The following is an 18,453-nucleotide window of genomic DNA, read 5'->3' as shown; positions in this document are numbered from 1 at the left end:
CACAGGCTGGTGGTGGTGAGACTGAGACCCAAGGGCCCTGGGGTCCCTGATCCCCAAGAGGACCTGGGGAAGCAAGGGCTGTATGTGTTAACCCCACTGAACCTCAAGGTGAAGTGACCGCACCCCCAGGGTCACAACATGGCAGGGGTCAGAGGGCTCATCCAAACATGTCCCACACAGCTCACCCTGGAAAGCCTTTGTGCAGCCCCCAAATCCCGTCGAGTGGCACGGCGAGATGGGCCTCACCTGGCAGCTGTTGTGTGGACAGCTCTCAGGACCAAGCCGAGGTGGGGCTGCGACTTGGTAGCTGGGGTGGGGGAAGGGTGGATTACAGTGGGAAGAAGGAAGGGGTGAGGAGGGCCAGGATGAGGGTGGTAGTGATGTAAATGGGGAGCCATTGGATGCAAGAAAAAGGAAGGGAGGATTGACTCAGGGTGTATCTGGAAGGATGGTAGTACCCTCAACAAAAAGGGACAAGTTTGGGGAGGGGAGCCAGTGAGTTTTGTTTTGAATGTGCCTAGCTTGAGATGTGAGGGGAACGGCATGGAGATAGGCTATGAGTGATGTGAGACTGAGGAGGAATCGTGTGCACCCCTGTCCCTCCCCTTGGATTAAGGATGAATCAGAAGCCCAGCTATTGGGATGCTCACCACAAAGAGGGCGAGGCTTGTGCCTTTTCCTGACATGTAGTCTAGCCGGGGACTGACCTATAGCTCCCCCTGCTGGCTTTCTTCTCCTTTGCCCTCTTCCCCATGAACATCCCAGCAGAGATGCAGCCTTAAGATGGACACTGCCTTCCTGAGGATGAAGGTGGTGCAAATTGCATACCCACTTTGCAGAGGGAGAAACTGGCTCTGTGGCGTGAAGACATGGAGGCCTGAAAAGTGGGTGGCCACCCTCTTCTCCCTCCCCTCATTATGCTTGTCCTGCATGGGCTACCACCCCTCTGTGAGGCCTCTCCCCAGGGAGTAGACAGGGAGGACTGTCATCTCTAGGACCACAGGAGAGCTCCTCCTCACTGTCCCTCCCCAGGCTAGGATCTGGGATTCCCACGGAGGCCCTCCAATTTCCCTTTCACTAGACTAAGCTGTCTCTACAAGTCTGTTTGAGGAGCACAGCCTTGTAAGGAGTGATTGTCTGGAGGGAAGCAGAAGGTCCCCTTAGGCAAGCTTAGACGTGAGAAAACAGACTCGCTGAGACCGAATGGTGGTGGGAGGGCAATACAGGAATGGAGCCTGCAGCCCGGCAGCACAGCCGACCGGGTCACAGCTGTCCAGAGCAAATGGAAGCGGATCCCCGTGGGCCACACACCAGCTTAGAAAACTGTACACTTTCTGCTTGGGTTCTTCTGACTCTTCTTTCTCATGACAGCTCTGAGGGCTCCCCTAAGTCTCCAGGCCACAAGTCCTCAGTTCCTTCCACTGATCATCAGTGTAATTCCCCAGTCTCCTCACCACACGCCCTCCTGTTTGTCAATGGCTTAAGTAAAAATACCCAGAACTGGGCCCATTCCAGAGTGGGGCTATACTGAGTCAGTGCCAAAGCTGAGAGGCTCAGAAATACCAAGTGTTCAAGCTCCAGATGGGAGCTAATGAGCCCAAAGGCCAGGTGAACACTAGGCCTCTCATTGCAGCCTCCTGGTAAGCCAGCTTTTTAACTACCATTTCACTGCTAACTCACTGGCCTGCATGTCCAGTAGACTCCCCAGTTGTTCAGTTATGTCCAACTCTTTGTGACCTCCTGGACCATGGGGTTTTATTGGCAAGGATCCTGGAGTGCTTTGCCATTTCCTTTTCCGATGGATTAAGGCAAAGAGCTACAAGGCACGTTGGGGCCAGAGAAGGAAGCTGAGACCTAACCAAAGTAACAGGATTTCAGCCAAGGTCATCTGACTCCAAAAGGAATGTTCATGTAACTGGACAATAAAAACTGGGCCTTTCTTTCCTATTGGAATTGGGACAGGTCACTAGGTCTCTACCCCCATCTGAAAATGAGAGGTTCGTGGGCTAATACGGTTCAGATCTGAAAGGGGCCTTAAAAGTCCCAGAGTTTAACACCTCTCATTTTGTAGCTGAGGAAACGGGCCCAGAGATGGAGGAGCTCTTGCCTGAGAAACAGGCAACACTGCTGAACCTCCCTAGGAGCTCTATCCTGGGTCTGCTCTCAAGTGATCTCAATAGGGCCCTCATTGCTACTCGGTAATAACAATGTTCCCTCATGTCCTAGAATTCCACTCAACTGTCCACTCCCTCCTCCTTTCTGTCCTTCCTCCCTCCTCCTCTCTGTGCTCTCCATTATCCACTTCAAAACTGCCCCGTTCTCTCCTCTGCTTCAGGCCCTGGGAAAGAGGTGGTCTGTCTTCCTGCCAAAGCCAAGCCTTGATGCCATCTTCTGTCTGTTGTGTTTGTTTGCCTCTCCAGTCCCCTTATCTGTGGGCTTCTTCCCCGGCTGGCTACGTTCTCAGGTCTCCTCCATTCTTCACTTGACCCTATCATCCCTCCTTTATCTCTCCTCTATTTCACAGCAGAACTTTTAGGAAAAGCCTTGTACACTCTCCACAACCCCACCTTTCACACTTCTTAACTCCTAGCAATCTGGCTTCTGGCCCCATCATTGGTCTGAAGCCTCTCCAAGTTCAGCTTGATTTCATAATTTCTAAATCTGGTGGCCTTTTCTCAGTCTTACATCTTGCTTGTCTCTCTATTTCTAGTAGCTAGCACAATGTTCAATGAATTCTTAATCTTTCCTCAAATTTTGACACAACCACCTCCTGTTCCTGGATGCTCTCCTTCCTTTGCTTTCATGATACCTCTCCACATTCTCCTCTAGGTGTGACCAGTCCTTGGTCTGCATTGCTAAATCATCATCCACGTCCCTGTACCCTAATCATAGCTAGTATTTATATAGTGCTTATGATGTGCCAGGCACTGGGGTATCTTGGACTCTTTCTAGTGACACCATCATATCTCGTGGGGTAAATCTTTCACGTGGGATGCCCACTCCTTGACAGAGTGGGAGGGGAAGTCTATGGGTGTCGTCTTTTTTTTTTTCATGTATTGATTGGTTTGTTGGATTTTCTTCCGTAACTCTTTAAAAGATTCTGTTATTAGGAATTAGCAAGGGGGAAATTTAGGCAATGTTAAAAAAAAAAAACTTAAAATCAGTTGTACAGTTTTTTTAAACCCTCCATCCCCTATGCAGATGATTCCCAAAGCTATAATATTGAGACCTGATCTCTCTCTCCAGCTGCCTCCTGAACACTTCAGCTTGTCTCTTAGACATCGGGAATTCTTGATGACCAAAACAAGCCCACTCAGCTTCCCAGCCTTGACTTCCCTCCCCCTCCCACATCCCCTTACCAGCCTTGTCAGTCCCACCTCCGCAGCATTTCGCATCCCGTCTACTCACGGGGCTACTGACCTAGATCAGGCCTTCATCACTTGGGATAAAGGGATCTGTGCCAGGGCAATCACCTTGGTTTCCCTGCTTCTGCACAACTGCCAAAACGTCTCTCTAAAGCACGGGTCTGACCACATCTCAAGAGTTCAGTGGTTTCCCTATTGCCTCTAGGATTTTAAAATGCGAATTCCTCAGCTTGGCAGAGCTTGGCTCCAGCTTTTCTGCCCACACTTAATTCACATTCCACTTAACACCCAGTCTGCTCCATTCAGAAGGGGCTCCTAGCGCTTCTCCGAAGTCACCGTTTCATTCCCCACCCCTTTATCCTTGTCTGCCTGGCCTGAATAATTAATAATAATTATAATTTACATAGTGCCCCACGGGTCGCAGAAGTGCTTTACAAGTAGCTCATTCGATGCTCACGACAGCCCTGGGAAGTAGGTGCTACTGTTATGCCCATTTTACAGATGAGAAAACCGGGATTTGCTCAGGGTGGTAAATTTCTGAGATTAATTTGAACTCCTGACTGCAGGACTGCGCCGCCTAGCGGCATCAATTGGTAGCATCCTTAAAGGCTCGTTTTATTAAGTCCGCCCTTCAGTTGAGTGCAAGTTCCTTGCGGACAGAGAGGCTGGCTCCCTTTCGCCCCAGTCGGTTCCACTGAGGTCACTGCCTTGGGGCGGGCACTGCGCGGAACCAAGGGCCGGCAGCGCAGACGGAGGCAGGGACAGTTTGAGCGTCGCACCCGGGAGCGCCGGAAGCGGGCTCTGAGAGCCCGGATAGCGACCGAGAGGACTCAGGATGGAGACGGAAGCAGTTCAGGGTCCCCTAGCAGGTGAGAACCGGACCGGGTGGTGGAGGGGGTAGGGTACGAAGCGCGGCTGCACCACCAGAAACGGCATCTCCCCTGCCCCCGGAGCCTCTCCCCCTCTATCCGTAGGCGCTTATTGAAAAGCCACGCGAGACAAAAGCTGCGCTCCGGGATCTTCCCTATCCCCGCCTTCCTTGGCGCTTTGTTCGAGCCCGGTCCCCCCTGCGCTGGTGGCGCTTGCGCACATGGACAAGCCGGGGTCCGCGCTGGCGCCTGCGCACACGGGCACACCTGCCCCGCGTTGGTGGCGCCTGCGCAGATGAGTCCCCCTCCGTTGCTGTACCTGGCAGGTTCCTGCCCCGGGTTTTTTGTGCCCTCACGAAGGGCGGGGCAGTGGAGAGAGGGAATGGGTTTGCGATAAGAAGGAGCTGGATTCGAATCCCAGCTTTCCCTCAGAGCTCTTGGTTTTGTACAAGTTGGTTCGCGTCTTAGCCGCAGCCCCCCTCCCCCGCCTTAGTCTGTGAAATGAGGCCCCTTTGCCCCCCAAGTCTAGAGAGCGTGAACGCGCGGAGGGCAGGCCGGGGGAGAGGTGCCTAGGTAGGGGGCGGTACCGGGGGGGGCGGCCCCCAGGGGTGGGTACAGGGGGAGGAGAGGGAGGCGGTGCCCAGGTGGGGGATGCCGGGGGCGGTGCCCAGGTGAGGGCAGCCCCGCCCAGTGGGCGCGCTCACTCCCATTCCCAGCAGCAGCCGCAGCAGCCCCCGAGCTCGAGTTCGGGGCCGGTCTGGGGGGGGGGCTCCGTGCACTGGGGGGAGCCGAGCGGGGCACAGCCCCCTGAGGCCCCCCAGAGCCAGGGCCCTGCCCAGGCCGAGGAGGAGGAGGAGGAGGAGGAAGGGGAGGGCCAGGAGGACCCCGGCGTCCGGGCCATGCTCCGCGCCGTGGCCGGCAGCCGCATCCCCGTGCAGAGCCAGCAGAAGGACGAGCCCGACTTCACGGAGCGGGAGAAGGTGGCCATCCTGGGCCGCCTCTACCGGGACAAACCCCTGGTCTTCCTGGAGCGGTTCCGGAGCATCCTCCGGGAGGAGCACCTGGCCTGCTTCCAGCACCTGCGCGGGGACTACCGGGCCGATTTCTACTGCGCCGAGGTGCTGCGGGGGAGCGCCGGCAGGGACCGGGCCTCCCGCACCCGGCTGAGGAACAGGCGATACGCAGCCCTGCAGGAGCTCATCCGGGGTACGGAGAGCCAGGAGCAGGGCCGGAGCTGCTGGCAGACAGGGGTGGGGACGGGGTCAGAGATTGGAATGGGGATGGGGCCATGGAACCAAGGCCAGTGCCATGGCTGAAGACGGATGGGGACAGGGACAGAGATTGGAATGGGGATGGGGCCGGGGACATGCACACAGACAGGCCTAGGCCCCTGCCCACAAAACAGACGCCCATCCCGATGTTCTAAGAGATTCACATACTGTGTCTCCCTCCTCTCCCCAGCTGGAAGACTGGGGGTGTTGCCGAGAAGGAGACAGGGAATAGTGGGGGCCCTCGAGGGGAAGGACTGTGGGGAGAGTGAGGGGGGACGGCCCATGGACCTGGCCTGTGTCCTGCTGTGCCTCAGGTGGGGAGTACTTCAGCGATGAGCAGATGCGAGCCCGGGAGCCCCTGCTATATGAGCAGTACATTGGACAGTACCTGAGTGAGGAGGAGCTGGCTGCCCGCTCCCCAAAGACCCTGGCCCCCGATGGCTGCCCTTTGGCGGACCTGCTCCTCCAGTCCTATCAGGAGGGGGTGCTGCAGCGAAGGCTGCTGCAGCAGCAGGAAGAGGAAGAGGCCTGCCTGGAGGAGGACGAAGATGAGGAGGAGGAAGATGAGGAGGAGGAGGAAAGTGAGAGAGGGGGCCTGGGGGGCTGGGGGAGGCTCCACAGGGCGGCCCCACCCACCACCTGAATGGTCTGTCCAACAGATTCCAGGCCCGGACAGGAGGAGGAGGCCTGGGTCCCTGACTCAGAAGAGAAGGTCATCCTGAGGGAGGAATTCACCAGCAGGATGCACCAGCGCTTCTTGGATGGCAAAGATGGCGACTTTGATTACAGGTGGGTCTGTCATGCCCGCCGCCCTCCCCAGGGGACTGAAGCTCTGTATGAGTAGGTCTCCATCTTTATAACACTTTAGGGCTTGGAGAGGTCGGGAACACAAGTAGTAGAGCCCCCATTTTGCTGATTGAAATGTCCCCCACTCCTTTTGGCTGAGGTTGGGTTGAGAGGGACCAGCCTGCTGACCCCCTTTAACTCCCCCCATCTCCCCACTGCAGTAAGGTGGATGACAATCCGGAGTTTGACAACTTGGACATTGTGGCTCGGGATGAGGAAGAACGCTATTTTGATGAAGAGGAACCCGGGGAGGCGCGGAGCACAGAGCCGGAAGAGGACTGGGACCGGGGCCCCCACTTGTCTCCCACCCAGGAGGGGGCCCGGTGCGCTGGCCGTCGGCCCCCAACAGGGGGCGCCCTCTGCTAGGCACAGCCTTCCCCCACCTGTAACATGACCGATGAGGAACCGAGGCCTTTGGTGCTTCTGTGGGCCCCCAGGGCAGCACCCTGGAACCCCTCACTGTCTGCTCTCCCCCATGAGCTCCCTCCTCCTTTCAGGCCCCTGAGCCCCATCTTTGTCAAGCTCACCCTGTCAGGCACTCAGAACAGAACTGGCCTCCTGAGGAATGGAGTTTGCTAAAAGAGGCCAGCCCCCAGCTCCCCTCTAGTCCCAACCACAGCCACAACTTTCCCTTCCTTCACTTCCTCCTGCCCTGTTTACGCTCCCCAAATACTTGCAGCCTGTTATCATGGGCCCTGAGTCATCCTTTGCCTTCCCCCTCCCCTCCCCCTTCAAGTCCAGCCCCACGGCCTGCCTGGGTGGGGGGCTCAGATGGCAGGCTAGCTGTGCCTAATGGGACCCAGATGACCCCAGTGACTCAGCCCGTTGTGTGGGAACCCAGGCGTCCTGCCTTCCCAGGCCCCTGGCTCCCCCTCCCCCAAAGGAAAAGAAGCTTTAGATTCCCCCTCCCTCCTCCCCCAAACCCTTGGGGGAAGAGGCATTGGAACTCCTAAGACATCTGAAGCCATGGGAAGGAGACCACCTAGCTGTCTCCCCCCTCCCTTTCTCCCTTTCCCAGTGGGGCTTTCCTGCTGAGTCACAGGGGGAAGTGGGGTGAGTAAGGACTGGGGAGACATGCCCCACCCCTATCCTTCTGCCTGCTGGGGGGAAGGGGGCAGGGGCAAAGTGATGGGATTCCCAGGAAGGTAGGAACCTGCAGGAGTGGCCACACACAGGCTAAGATGAAATCCCAATAGCTTCCGTCACAAGGAGACACACGACGACGACACACGAAGTGCTCATCCTTAGGGACCAGAGAGGGAAACTGAGGCCCCAGAGGACAAAATTCAGAAAACCCAAGCCTCTCAGCTGCTAGCCCAAGGCTCGGACTACCAGCAGAGAATGCCAATGAAGAAATGCAGGGAACTGAGAGGGAGAGTGCTGTTCCCCAGACCCTGTCCGTCAATCCACCCTACCCCTGACTCCATGTGTGGCTAGAACAGGGCTAGAGCCTGGGGGTTGGGGGGAGGGGGCCAAGGGATGGTCCTCCCTGCATCTCTCCTGTGGCTAGCCCTGGTTCTGAGGCTATTCAGACCAGTCTTCCCGTCTCCATCTGTTTCTCCCTGTTATCTGCTGCTTTTTCCATTGTCTCTTGCTGTCTCCCCCCACCCCAGCTGGTTTCTCTCCTGGAACAGGCTGGGTGATTCCAGGTCAGGGGATGGCTGGTGTCCCCACAGGGGACTGGGGGGTCGGTGGGTCGGTCAGTCTGTCTGTGTCTCTCCCTGTGGGGGTTAAGGGGAGTGAGTCTGCGTCTGCGTCCTGGGCCAGGCCCTGTCTCGCCCACGGCTCTAGAGTCAGAGAAAATATTTGTGTTCTGGGCTGCCCCCTGCCGCCCCCTCAGGGACCCAGCCGTCCCAACCCTGGGGCTCTGTGTCTCCTCTCCCAAACCAGGGAGAAAGGAGTTGGGGAGAGGATGAGTATCTTGGGCTGGCTAGTGCCTCCCCAGACCCCCCTCCCCAGGGTCCCCTCCCCAGGGTATGTACCATGTAAACACACCAGGCCTGGGGATATTTATACAGTGGGCTGGGCTCTATGCCAACGCCCACCGCAGCCCCTGCCCGCGGGCGCCCGCCTGCCACCGTGGCAGGCAGAGAGGCCCCAGGGAAGGGGGAAGGAGGGGTGGGCACACAAATGCACACCCCAAGCCACAGACAACACAAAACACACCAGCAGGAGGGAAAACACCCAAACTCCAAGACACAAATACACCCACTCAGATGTGAATTTGCAGAAACTCAGTTGAGACGCCCTGATCCCCCTAAAAACTCACACATGCTCCTAGGGAAGGAGACTGGGGTGGGGGCAGTGACAAGCCCTTGTTTAAGACCAGAAGGAGAGACAGGAAAGGTCCCTACCGCCCTCAGTTTCCTGCCCCTGTGGGGGCTGGACAGGAAGCCACGCCGGAACCCAGGCATGCCCCCCTTCACTTCCCTCCGGCCCCAGCCTCAGGGGAGGGACTTGGGCCTTTGGGGGAGCAACCACCTTTGTAGCCCTCCTCTCCCCCATCCCCCATACACCCAGCCTCGAGCAACTTTAGGCATGGGGCAGACGTGCCCTGACTTAGCCTGACCACCCAGCCAGGGGCCCCTGGCAGGCACGAGTCAGGCATGGGGCAGGGCCCCGGGTGCGAAATGGGGAAGGAGGAGGGGCTCTGGAGATGCCAGGGTGGCACACAAAGGGGCGGGGCTTCCCCCCACCCACCACCTCTCCAGAAAGGGGAAGGTGCTTAGCTACACAGTTTCTCGGCTGTACTAGGCAGGGCGGGCACCCCTGAGGCCCAGCCCCCTCCTCTTGCCAGCTCACTGGGCATCCCTGGCCCGAGAGCTCAAGCCTGGGGGCAGAGGGAGCGGCTAGGAGGAAGACAGAGGCGTTCCACTAGTATGTGTGTGTGTGTGTGTGTACACAAATGAGACACATCTGAACGTCCATGTTCATTGAATCTGTCCAGCTCTCATTCTGTGGGTATCTCTGACCAGAGTTTGATGTCCATTCTGTAGTCTATGCTGGGGGCGGGGTGTTGGGGAACAGAACAGTATCTATGTCAGAGCTGTGTGTCTAGGGTGGGTGGGGGGTCCTTCATATGTCTGAGTCTGTGCACCTTCCTGCCCAACCTCCACACTCAGCCCCTATCCCAACAAGTCCTGACACAGTTCCCCCACCACCAACACTGCTACCCACCCCCCCCATCAGAAGTAGCTGGGGGAAGGAGGAGGAGCAAACTCTCAGAATCTTGGTCCTGGGCCTTGGGAGACCCTACCTCCCCCAGCCTGGCCCCTGGCTCATGCCCTCTGCACCAGCCCTCAGCTGGGGGTGATCCCTCAGCCCCCACACTGGGAAGGAAGCTCTCTATAAGGAGTCCTGGCTGGGGGCTGGGCTTAGAGACATGGACAGAATATAGGCTTCAGGGAAAGATGGATGAGGGACAAAAGAGAAAGCTGAAGACTGATGAGGACAAAGAGGGGAGGGAGATAGGGCAAGAGAGGCGGGGTAAGGATGCAGAGACAACTAGGCAGAGGGAGACATAGCACAAGGAAGGCAGACAAGTGGAGACGTGCCCCCAGCTCCCCATCCCAAACAGCTCCCCCGTGCCCTCAGTAACACACAGATCCCAGTTTCTCTCTCCACCTTTAATCGGGCCCCAGGGGGTTGGGGTCCAGGTGGCCTTTAAATACCACACACACACCCCAGGCCAGGTCCCTCTCCCCCTCCCATAAGGGGCCAGCTTGGGGAGGAGTGGGGGGAGGGGGCCGGGCCTGCCGGGGGGTCCCCGGGGATCAGGGCAAGGGTCTCAGCTGCACTTGCAGGAGCGGACAATCATGTTGGACAGCTGCTCCACCTTGGGCTTCCGCCCTACATAGTAGACGATGGGCAAAGGCTCCAGGGCCTGGGGCACACAGCAGGGATTCACTGACGCACCAGGGTTGTGCTGGTTATAGAGGGCCAGAACCTGCAAGGAGGGAGATGACGAGACTCATGGACCACGGGGCCCAGGCAGCCTCCTCCACCTCCAGCCCTACCCCTTAGGCTAGGGCTCACCTTACTGTACTGGTTGTCTAGGCTCCAAATGTAGGGACAGGGCCCCAGGCAGAAGTTGGCATGATAGCCTTTGGGCTCATGGATCCACTTCCAGCCCAAGTCCTTCCGAAAATCTATGTAGAGCTGACGAACACAGCAGTTCTTCTCCGAGGAGCTAGAGGGAGGGGGAGAGTCCCGAGTGCTCAGAGGAAAGGGGAGCTGTGGTCAAGGAGTTACAGACGGTGGAAGGGTATATGGACAGCCAGGGGAGAGCGGTTGGGCAACACAGGGGTCAGGAAGGAGATGGGGCATCCAGCAGAGATGAGAGGAACTGGGGAGGAGTCAGAGGGTCAGGAGTTAGAAGATGGAAAGAGGAGAGGTGGGAGCAGGGAGCAGGTGGAGGGGAGGGTTACAAGGGTTAGGGGAGATGGGAGAAGCCAGAGGCAGGTTCACAGTAGACAGAGGTCAGTCATTCTCACCTGAAGCAGTAGTCAGTGTCCAGGGCCCTTCGGTGCCTGGGGCTATGAAGGTTCTGTGCCCGCTCCAGGGGGGTGGCCATCAGCAGCAGGAAAGGACGATTTTGGTTCTGAATAATTCCCATGTCCCCCCGGACATTGTTCAAACCTGATCCAGGGAGGAGGCACAGAGGTGAGACCAAAGCCACAGGAGTTGGGGGTGGGAGGTGGCTAGATTCTGACCCCAGAGATGCTCCACTCCCCCCAGATTCCCAGATGGGGCAATCACCACTCACCACTAATATCCATATGTAGCTGGATATCTTTCTGGTCACAAGAGCAATGGGCGCTGAGGCGGAAGGTCTCAGTCTTTTCTGGGAGCCCCAAGAAGAGAGAGAGGTGAGGCAGGGGGTGGGCAGGTACACAGGGAAGGTGAAGGGATAGGTCTAGGGTCCTAGGGGACACCACCTAGAGAAAGCATGGGTTCCTAACCTGAGGCAACCAAGTCCTCGCCAGGGTAAAAAGGATTATCAAGGGGGCAAAGGGAATATCTGTAACTACATTCTCCTACTGAAATGAATTCATTCCTATTTATTTCTATGGGTGCATGCATGATGATCTCTGGCCTGCATTTCCTTTCATGGATGGGAATGTTCACTGAAAGGGGAGGGCCCATGAAGCCCCCCTCTTCTTTCTCCCCAGAGCATCCACCTCCCTCTGCCTTTCCCAACCTCACCTTTGCTACTTAACCACTGGTATACCACACTGGTAACATCAAAGGACAGCCACTCCAGAGTCTGGCTGGGCCGGACCCGCTGGCTGGTCAGGTAGCGCCAGGAACCGTTGCCAAATTTCTTGGAGGAGGATGAAGGGAAGTGAGAGGGCAGCCCTGGAGGGGGCCTCCCCCACAGGCTTGGCCAGCCCCACAAGCCCCAGCAGCCTGGGCTCACCTGATAGAGTTCCACGTGCTGTTCCACTGTTGACTTGATCTTCAGCATCCGGAGCTCAGCTCGAGAGAGCAAAGCTGCATTGGGTACGGCTTCCTGGAGCTCTGAGGTGTTGAAGTGGAAGTAGACGCTGTGGGGGGTCTTCTCAGCATCTGGGGGGCAGACAGGGAGAGGGCAATCAGGGGAAGCCAGCCTGGGACAGCCTTTCTGGGTCAGGGCCCGCCTGCCTCAGCGGAGAGATGGAAGGGAAGCCTGAGAAAAGATGGTGGGAGGCTGGAGCCGAGGGGCCTATACACACTGGGAGCTTGAAAAGATGTCTTGGGATAGGAGGCCCCTTCCCTCCCTTCTGCTTCCTGATATGGTGTCCCCCCAGGCCCTCCAAACAGCTCTTTCTGTGGCTGAGCCAATTCAGAAACCACAGAGCCAGTCCCTGGGTGGCCTGAGCCCCAGAGAGACCAAGGGACCAGAATGTAGGAGGAGAGAGCCAGAGGACGAGGGGTCCAATAGGAACTTAGATTTCGACGTGGATGATGGGACATTAGAGATTCTGTAGTTCAACTCTCCTTTTACCATCGAGGAAACTGAGGAGCTCCAGAGGATAAGTGACTCGCCCAATGCAACCTGGGTAGCTAGAAAGTGGAAAGCTGGAAAGGATTATCCCGCCTCGCCGCCCGTAAGTGGAAGAATCTGGATTCGAACCCAAGTCTTCAGACTCCAAACTGTGGGCTCTTTCAGAGGAGGAGGCGGGAGAGCAGAGGTGGACAGAGAGGCCAGGATGCAGAGAACGGGACCGGGAGTGGGGAGAAAAAGCAAGCCAAGCCGAGCCCCTCGCTGCCCTGCAGCAAAAGTCCCCAGGCCCAAGAGAGAAAGTGAGAAACCTTCCCCAGAGCCAAGGGTCAAGGTCAGCCCCAGTGGGGACCGGCATCCGAGAGGGCCGGGCCAAAAGCGGGCGACCCAGGCTGGAACCTGTCTCAGCTCGCCCTCCTGCCCCCGAGGCTCCAAGCCGCTGATTCCCTGCCCCGGGGCCACTGGCAAGAGGGAGGGACAGGGGCTGGACTCCGGGGTTTCCCGGCCGGCAGAGGGACGCCCCGCCCACGGCGTGTGGCCGCCCTCGTGGGTCTGGCCGGGGCTCCCCCGTTTACCCGGGCGTGTTTGTCTCATGCTACCCGTAGGTGGCCCCCTCCCGAGCCTCGCGGCGCCCGCTTCCCCCAGAGGGCTCACCCGGATTCTGGGGCAGCATGAGGACCCGGGTGACCTCCTTGGCGTAGTAGTCGGTCTCGGCCTCGGGCCCCGGCTCGGCCACGCGGTCCCGGGTGCTGTTGTAGAGGGCGAGCACGGCGTCGGGCAGCGGGCCCGGAGGCACGTCGCTCTGGGCTGGCGGGCTGTCCAGCCGCAACTTGGACAGGATCTGCCCGCGGATGGCCTCGATGCGCCTCCGTTTCACCAGCTCCATGTCCAAGGTCTTGCAGGTGGACATGGCCGCAGCCGGGCGCGGCGGGGCCAGCAAGAGAGCCAGCAGCGGCACCAGGGCAGCCGCCGCCGCCGCCCGCAGCCCCGAGGGCGGCATGGAGGAAGAGGCACCAGCTGCGGCGGCGCTGGCCTCGGGGCCGGCGGCGGGGAAGGGAAAAGTTTCGAAGCCCCGGAGGGCTCGGGATCCCCGATGGGAAAAATCTAAGGCTCTTCGGGGAGGTCTGCTGGAAGGGGAGGGTGCCTGAGACCGGAGGGGAGATGTGACCACTGGGGGGGGCGGGGGCGGTGAGAACGTCTAAGGAGAGCGCGCTGGGGGGCCAGGAGTCGCCGACTGCCTCGAGGGTGAAAGGTCCGGGGGTCTACGCGGGTTCTCCTCGATTCTGGGAGGGGGGCGAGGCAGGCGGGGAAGGCTTCCTCGGGGGCTGCTGGGTGCGAGGGGCCAGGGGTCCCGAGGGGAGGCGGGAGCGGGCGGCTGGGTCCGGAGCGTCCAGGGCGCGGTGGCCCTGGCTCCCGGGGGCAGGCAGGGCGCTCTCCGGCTCGGCCGGTGAGAAAGTCTCAACTTCTGGGCAACAAGTCCCGTCCCTCCTCCTCCTCCTCCTCCCCCCTCCTCCCCTCCTCCCGGCGGCGGTGGCGGCGGCGGCGGCGGCGGCTCCTGCGGCTGCTCTGGAGACGGCGGCTCCTGGGCCCCCGGCTCCTCCTCGTCCTTCCTCCTTCCTCCCGCTGGGGCCGGCGACCCGGGCCCCGCTAGAGCCGGGGGGGTCCCGGCCGGCCCCAGGGGCCCCGCATGGGCCGGGGCGGGGCTGGGCTGCGAGGCGGTGGCGGTTGTGCGGGGCGAGACGGGGCGGGGGGCGCCCCCCGGGAACGCAGCTTCGGCTCGGGGGTGGCGGAGGGCAGGGGCAGGGGGCGGGCGGCGGCTCCGGCGGGGCAGCCGGGTCCGGGCTTCGGAGCTTTTTGAAGCGGCTGCGGCCCCACCCAGGAAGCGCGCGCGGGGGCCGAGGAGGAAAGGCGGGGGGAAGGAGGGGAAGGAGGGAGGGAGGGAAGCGCGGCTCCCCCCCCATCACCAGCAGCCCGGAGGCCGGGGGATGGCGCCCCGCCTCCGGGACCCCGGCGTCCTCACTTCCCCCACGCCGGCAATGGGGGGCGGGGTGGGAATAGCGGGCTGGGCTAGGGGTTCCCCCCCCCCCGCCCGGGCGTCTGCCCAGGCCCTGGCCGCAATGGGGAGGGGCCGCGAAGCGCCGGGAGAACTCACCCGGGGCTCTCCCAGCGCCAGGGGAGCGGGGCGTACGGACTCTTCCCCCCCTGGGGTGGGGGTGAGGAGTTCCCCGCCACGCGCTGTGGGTGCTGCCCCTTTTACTGGCCCCGGTCCAGCTCTCCCACTCCCCACCCCCCCCAACTCAGACCCCGGGACGGACTCAGCCTCCGATCCAGGGCCACTTATTGGAAGGGGTCAGGAGGAAGAGATGGTGGGGGAGGGGTGTAAATGACGGGGTGGGATGGCAGGCTTCGGGGGGGGGGATAGATGGATGGGGCAGGACAGACGAGGGATTGGAAGCCTTGGGGTCTCATCCCCTGCGCCACTAGACGGAGGATTCTCTGAGGACAGGGAGCAAGCCTAGAGTACAGAGCTCCACCGGGTGAGGCACTGCAGAAAAACTAGAGAAAACACGGGAGGAGGAGGAGAGAAAACGCGCAGAGATTATTGGGGGGAGGGGTCAGGTGAGAGGGGAGGAAGCCAGGAGACAAGGGGAGAGGAGCTCCAAAGACAGCCTGGCAACTGAGGGGAATGACCAAGGAGAGGGGGAAGAGGGAAGGAGCTGCAGGCACACGGGGAGAGGCCAGGAGGGGCCGGGAGGCCGGGAGGCCGGGAGGCCGAGAAGGAAGCTGGAGTCCAGGAAGTGGGCCTAAGGAAGATGGCGGGGGCCCAGGGCCCCTTGAGGCAGGCTCCTTTCCCTTTATGGACCTGGTGTCCCCATTTTCAAAGAGCATCCAGGGTCTCTAAGGCTCCTTTGAACTCAGTCACTCAACGGGGTGTCCCTGGGCTCAGTTTCCCCCAAGGGGTTGAACTCCAAGGTCTCACAGTAGGGGACAGACAGAGACGAGATGCTTGTGCTCTGTAGGAATCTTGTATATACCAATTCGTGTATTTCTTTCCATGAGGTCGCCCCCATTGGCATGGACGCCCCTGGAGAGCAGGGCCGTGCTTTTTCCTGATACCCCCCAAGGCCTCCTTAGGGCAGTGCCGGGCACATAATCAAAGCTCAGCACGAGTCTGATGACTGACTGCTGAGCGCAGGAGCCTGGGGACCAACACAAAAGAGGAAGGGAAAGGAGGACAGTTAGATGGGGAATTGGGGAGGGGGTAAGGAGCTGGGAGCTGGCCGAGGTACTCAGCACTCAACCCCATAGCGGGCAAAGTTTCTCAGGATCAGGGCCAGCTCCAGGTGCACGGTGCCCCCCCGCCGCCGTGTGGAGCCGGTATCGGTCGGCCCCACAGTACACCACGTCACTGTGTAGCAGCTGGGGCCCACCGCCCACGAAGGCCCTCGCCAGCTGCTCTCGCCAGTCACCCAAGGGGCGCCATGTCACACAGTCAAGGCTGTGGGCCCCAGGGCTGCTGGGGATGTGCGAGAAGCCGTAGCCAGACAACTGGCAGCGCCCGAAGATGTCCTGAGACCACACCTGCAGGTGCAGCCGAGGCCAGCCTGGGGAGAGGAGACAGGGCCTGCCTCAGCCTGGTGCTCCAGCCCTCCTTCCCAAGCCCTGGGCTCCTGGCTCCCTTCCACGCTTTTGCTCAGACCACTAGCCACCCCATGGGTCTCCCCTAGTCCCCAAGGGGACTCCCACCCTAAGCTGCTCCTGCCAACCAATGATGACCACACTGTGACCAGGACCCAGAAATGACAAGTCTCTGTCAGGCCTAATAAACAACACAGACTCTCTCTGGGTCTCTTCTGTCTTTCTCTTCAGCTCTCCCAGTCTTTGGGGGCCCAGGTGGGATTCGCCAGCCCCAGAGTCCAGCCCTGGGCTCCCTTGCTCCCTGAGCTGCACAGAGCCTCCTCTCCCCCGGCCAAAGGCGTTTCTCGGAGCTTGTCCCTTCCCTGCTCACTTACTCCCAAGCCTGGGGCCCCTGACCTTACCCTGTAGGCCTTTGGTGGCAAAATGCAGGTCGATTGGGTGAGACCAGTAGGCCATGTTGCCCAGCTGAGGGGTGTCCACTTGTGTCTGGCCCTCCCGAGCACCTGACAGCAGCTTCCATGCTCCCCCTGCCAATGAGGGAAGGAAAGGGGCTCTGAGGGGAAGGATGGACTAGGAGGAAGGGGGTCATGGGTTAAGGGGAGGTGCCACCCTGGCACTGCAAAGAGCCCACCAGTAACCTAAGTAGGCCTGGGCTTCTTCTACTGTAAAATGAGCTTCTTGGCTGAGATCTCTAGGTCCCTTCTGCCTCTACAATCCCAAGGTGAATCTCACCAAAAAGAAGGCCAGTGAAGGTCAGCAGCTTCCCTGTAGGACACAGACCTGTGTCAGATGTCCCATCTCCCCCCACCCAGGCTAAGGGCTCTCACACTCCCAGAGGAAAGGAGGAGAGGAGGGGGGTCTAGGCCTCTTTGGAGTTGAACAGGCTCCCAGCCACCCATTAGGTGGGCAGGGATTCTGCTGTGGAGACACAGCTTGGGGGTGTAGTCTGAAGAATCAGGAAGAGGACCTCAGGACTTCCCCCCCTTCATCCCATCCTCTCTCCAGCTGCATAGACAGGGAAGGTCAAGGAGAGTCAAGTTCCCTCCTGGGGGAAAGGGGAGGGTACAGAGGAATCCCCAGGGATCTGAGCAGATGAGGCTGGGTTGTCCCCACACACATACCTGTATGGACACCCCACTTGCAGAAGAGGCTGCTCTCAGAAAAACCTGTTGCCCCAATGATCTGCCCAATTACATGGACCTCAGCCATGGCTCCGCGGAGAGGAGAAGAGAAATGTCAGAAGACCCCAGGAAGGAAGCCCTTGGAGTTCAGCAGGGACCAAAGGGCTTCCTGACTTCAGACATGTCTCTGGGTCTTTGTTCCCTTCTCTGGGCCTGTTTTCTCATCTGTAAAATGTTCAGCTAAGTGGCTCAGTGGATAGAACACTGGACCCAGTGCTCTGGGTTCAAATCCAACCTCAGACCCTTACTAGCTGTGTGACCCTGGGCAAGTCACAACCTCTGTTTGCCTCAGTTTCCTCAGCTTTAAAAATAGGGATAATAATAGCACAGACCTTCCATGGTTGTTGTGAGGTTAAATTAGATAATTTACAGCGCTTTGCCAACCTTAAAACGATATATATGTATGCATGTATGCATATACGTATATACATATAAGTGCTAGCTATTATCTTCAGACTCGATAACTCCTCCCACCCCGTAGCCCCGCCCCTCATCGCCTCTAACCCCGCCCCCGAGGTCTAGTCCCGCCCCCACTTCCAAATAGACATGCGCAGTATCACTGGAGTGAAGCAAAATGCTCGCGGCTCCAGTCCCCGCGCAGGCGCCGTTTCTCTGGCAAGCACAGCTCTACAGGGACACGTCCCCGTGTCTCTCGGCGCCCGGCCCCCGCCTCCCCTGCCCCTAATTTACCCGAGAAACCTGAAGACTTCGGGACCGTCGGCAGGCTCGACGGCTTCCGGTGACTGCTCAGACCGTTGCTCTGGCAACAGAAGCTCGCTGTCTTCCCTCCTCGGCATTCGTGCACGCCCTCGCGTCGCTGATTGGTCGTCGGAGGGGAAATGGGGCGGGACCAGTAGGTATCTCCCGCCTTCCCCTCGCTCACGCCTTGCTCGCCGCTGATTGGGCCTCAGATAGAATAGGGTGGGGCGATAATGAAAGCCCTCACTTTCCCTTCTTGTGTGCCTGATTGGTCCTTACGAAAGGTGATGGAGCCGGACTAATGTCTTCTCCCTTCCAAGATCCCTTGCGCCCACCCCATTGTTGGTGCTGATTGGTCTGTAACTAAGGAGCTGGGGGGGGGGGCTATGTCTAACAAGCTCTCTTCCCCCCTCTTTCATGAAACGTTGCAGGGGGGGGGGGGAGGGGGGGAAGGCAGTAATGGTACCCTGGTGCCATATTGGGTGTGGCAGGTGGACGTCAGCGTGCGGCCATATTGAGTGTGTAACCCGACTTTATTCCATCTTTGTATTCCAAGTAAACAAGAAGAAAACCCAAGCCTGCCACTCTTAGTAAAACCAC

The 18,453-nt window shown here is 59.3% G+C and overlaps 3 protein-coding genes across 4 annotated transcripts; 1 reads left to right on the top strand and 2 right to left on the bottom strand.

Moving 5' to 3' along the window:
• Positions 1 to 5,101: 5,101 nt before the first annotated feature.
• On the top strand, positions 5,102 to 7,040 carry CCDC97 (coiled-coil domain containing 97). The gene is made up of 4 exons (XM_027845923.1): positions 5,102 to 5,440; positions 5,820 to 6,086; positions 6,165 to 6,294; positions 6,513 to 7,040. Exons 1-4 carry the CDS (start codon positions 5,134 to 5,136, stop codon positions 6,715 to 6,717), a joined length of 909 nt encoding a protein of 302 aa, XP_027701724.1. The 5' UTR covers positions 5,102 to 5,133; the 3' UTR covers positions 6,718 to 7,040.
• A 2,918-nt stretch (positions 7,041 to 9,958) lies between these two features.
• TGFB1 (transforming growth factor beta 1) lies at positions 9,959 to 13,349 on the bottom strand. The gene is made up of 7 exons (XM_027845922.1): positions 12,989 to 13,349; positions 11,771 to 11,919; positions 11,557 to 11,674; positions 11,117 to 11,194; positions 10,845 to 10,989; positions 10,387 to 10,540; positions 9,959 to 10,297 (listed from the first exon to the last, which is right to left on the bottom strand). The coding sequence occupies exons 1-7, from the start codon at positions 13,332 to 13,334 to the stop codon at positions 10,139 to 10,141; spliced, it is 1,149 nt and encodes a 382-aa protein (XP_027701723.1). The 5' UTR covers positions 13,335 to 13,349; the 3' UTR covers positions 9,959 to 10,138.
• Positions 13,350 to 15,359: 2,010 nt separating this feature from the next.
• Positions 15,360 to 17,985, bottom strand: B9D2 (B9 domain containing 2). 2 transcript variants are annotated; one of them, XM_027845839.1, is made up of 4 exons: positions 17,845 to 17,985; positions 17,095 to 17,184; positions 16,375 to 16,500; positions 15,360 to 15,939 (listed from the first exon to the last, which is right to left on the bottom strand). In XM_027845839.1, exons 2-4 carry the CDS (start codon positions 17,180 to 17,182, stop codon positions 15,632 to 15,634), a joined length of 522 nt encoding a protein of 173 aa, XP_027701640.1. In that variant the 5' UTR covers positions 17,183 to 17,184; positions 17,845 to 17,985; the 3' UTR covers positions 15,360 to 15,631. The 2 variants fall into 2 exon arrangements, with proteins under 2 accessions (XP_027701640.1, XP_027701639.1); XM_027845838.1 differs by having other exon boundaries at positions 17,095 to 17,319; positions 17,845 to 17,981.
• Between the last annotated feature and the right edge of the window lie 468 nt (positions 17,986 to 18,453).

This window comes from Vombatus ursinus, unplaced genomic scaffold (genome assembly GCF_900497805.2).
Source record: "Vombatus ursinus unplaced genomic scaffold, bare-nosed wombat genome assembly UNPS02015030.1, whole genome shotgun sequence".
Lineage (NCBI taxonomy): Eukaryota > Metazoa > Chordata > Mammalia > Diprotodontia > Vombatidae > Vombatus > Vombatus ursinus.
Note: the sequence above shows the minus strand (reverse complement) of the source record. Positions and strands in the feature narration are given on the sequence as shown.

What these genes read in the sequence shown, in the direction of transcription:
- TGFB1 (XM_027845922.1), bottom strand. Translation starts at nt 13,334, where the DNA reads ATGCCGCCCTCGGGGCTGCGGGCGGCGGCGGCGGCTGCCCTGGTGCCG. An exon ending in CATGCTGCCCCAGAATCCGG is followed by an intron (nt 11,920 to 12,988) that starts GTGAGCCCTCTG and finishes TCTGCCCCCCAG; the next exon opens with ATGCTGAGAAGACCCCCCAC. An exon ending in AGCACGTGGAACTCTATCAG is followed by an intron (nt 11,675 to 11,770) that starts GTGAGCCCAGGC and finishes TCCTCCTCCAAG; the next exon opens with AAATTTGGCAACGGTTCCTG.
- B9D2 (XM_027845839.1), bottom strand. Translation starts at nt 17,182, where the DNA reads ATGGCTGAGGTCCATGTAATTGGGCAGATCATTGGGGCAACAGGTTTT. An exon ending in CAAGTGGGGTGTCCATACAG is followed by an intron (nt 16,501 to 17,094) that starts GTATGTGTGTGG and finishes CCTCATTGGCAG; the next exon opens with GGGGAGCATGGAAGCTGCTG. An exon ending in TGCCACCAAAGGCCTACAGG is followed by an intron (nt 15,940 to 16,374) that starts GTAAGGTCAGGG and finishes TCCTCTCCCCAG; the next exon opens with GCTGGCCTCGGCTGCACCTG.
- CCDC97 (XM_027845923.1), top strand. Translation starts at nt 5,134, where the DNA reads ATGCTCCGCGCCGTGGCCGGCAGCCGCATCCCCGTGCAGAGCCAGCAG. An exon ending in CCTGCAGGAGCTCATCCGGG is followed by an intron (nt 5,441 to 5,819) that starts GTACGGAGAGCC and finishes GCTGTGCCTCAG; the next exon opens with GTGGGGAGTACTTCAGCGAT. An exon ending in GATGGCGACTTTGATTACAG is followed by an intron (nt 6,295 to 6,512) that starts GTGGGTCTGTCA and finishes TCCCCACTGCAG; the next exon opens with TAAGGTGGATGACAATCCGG.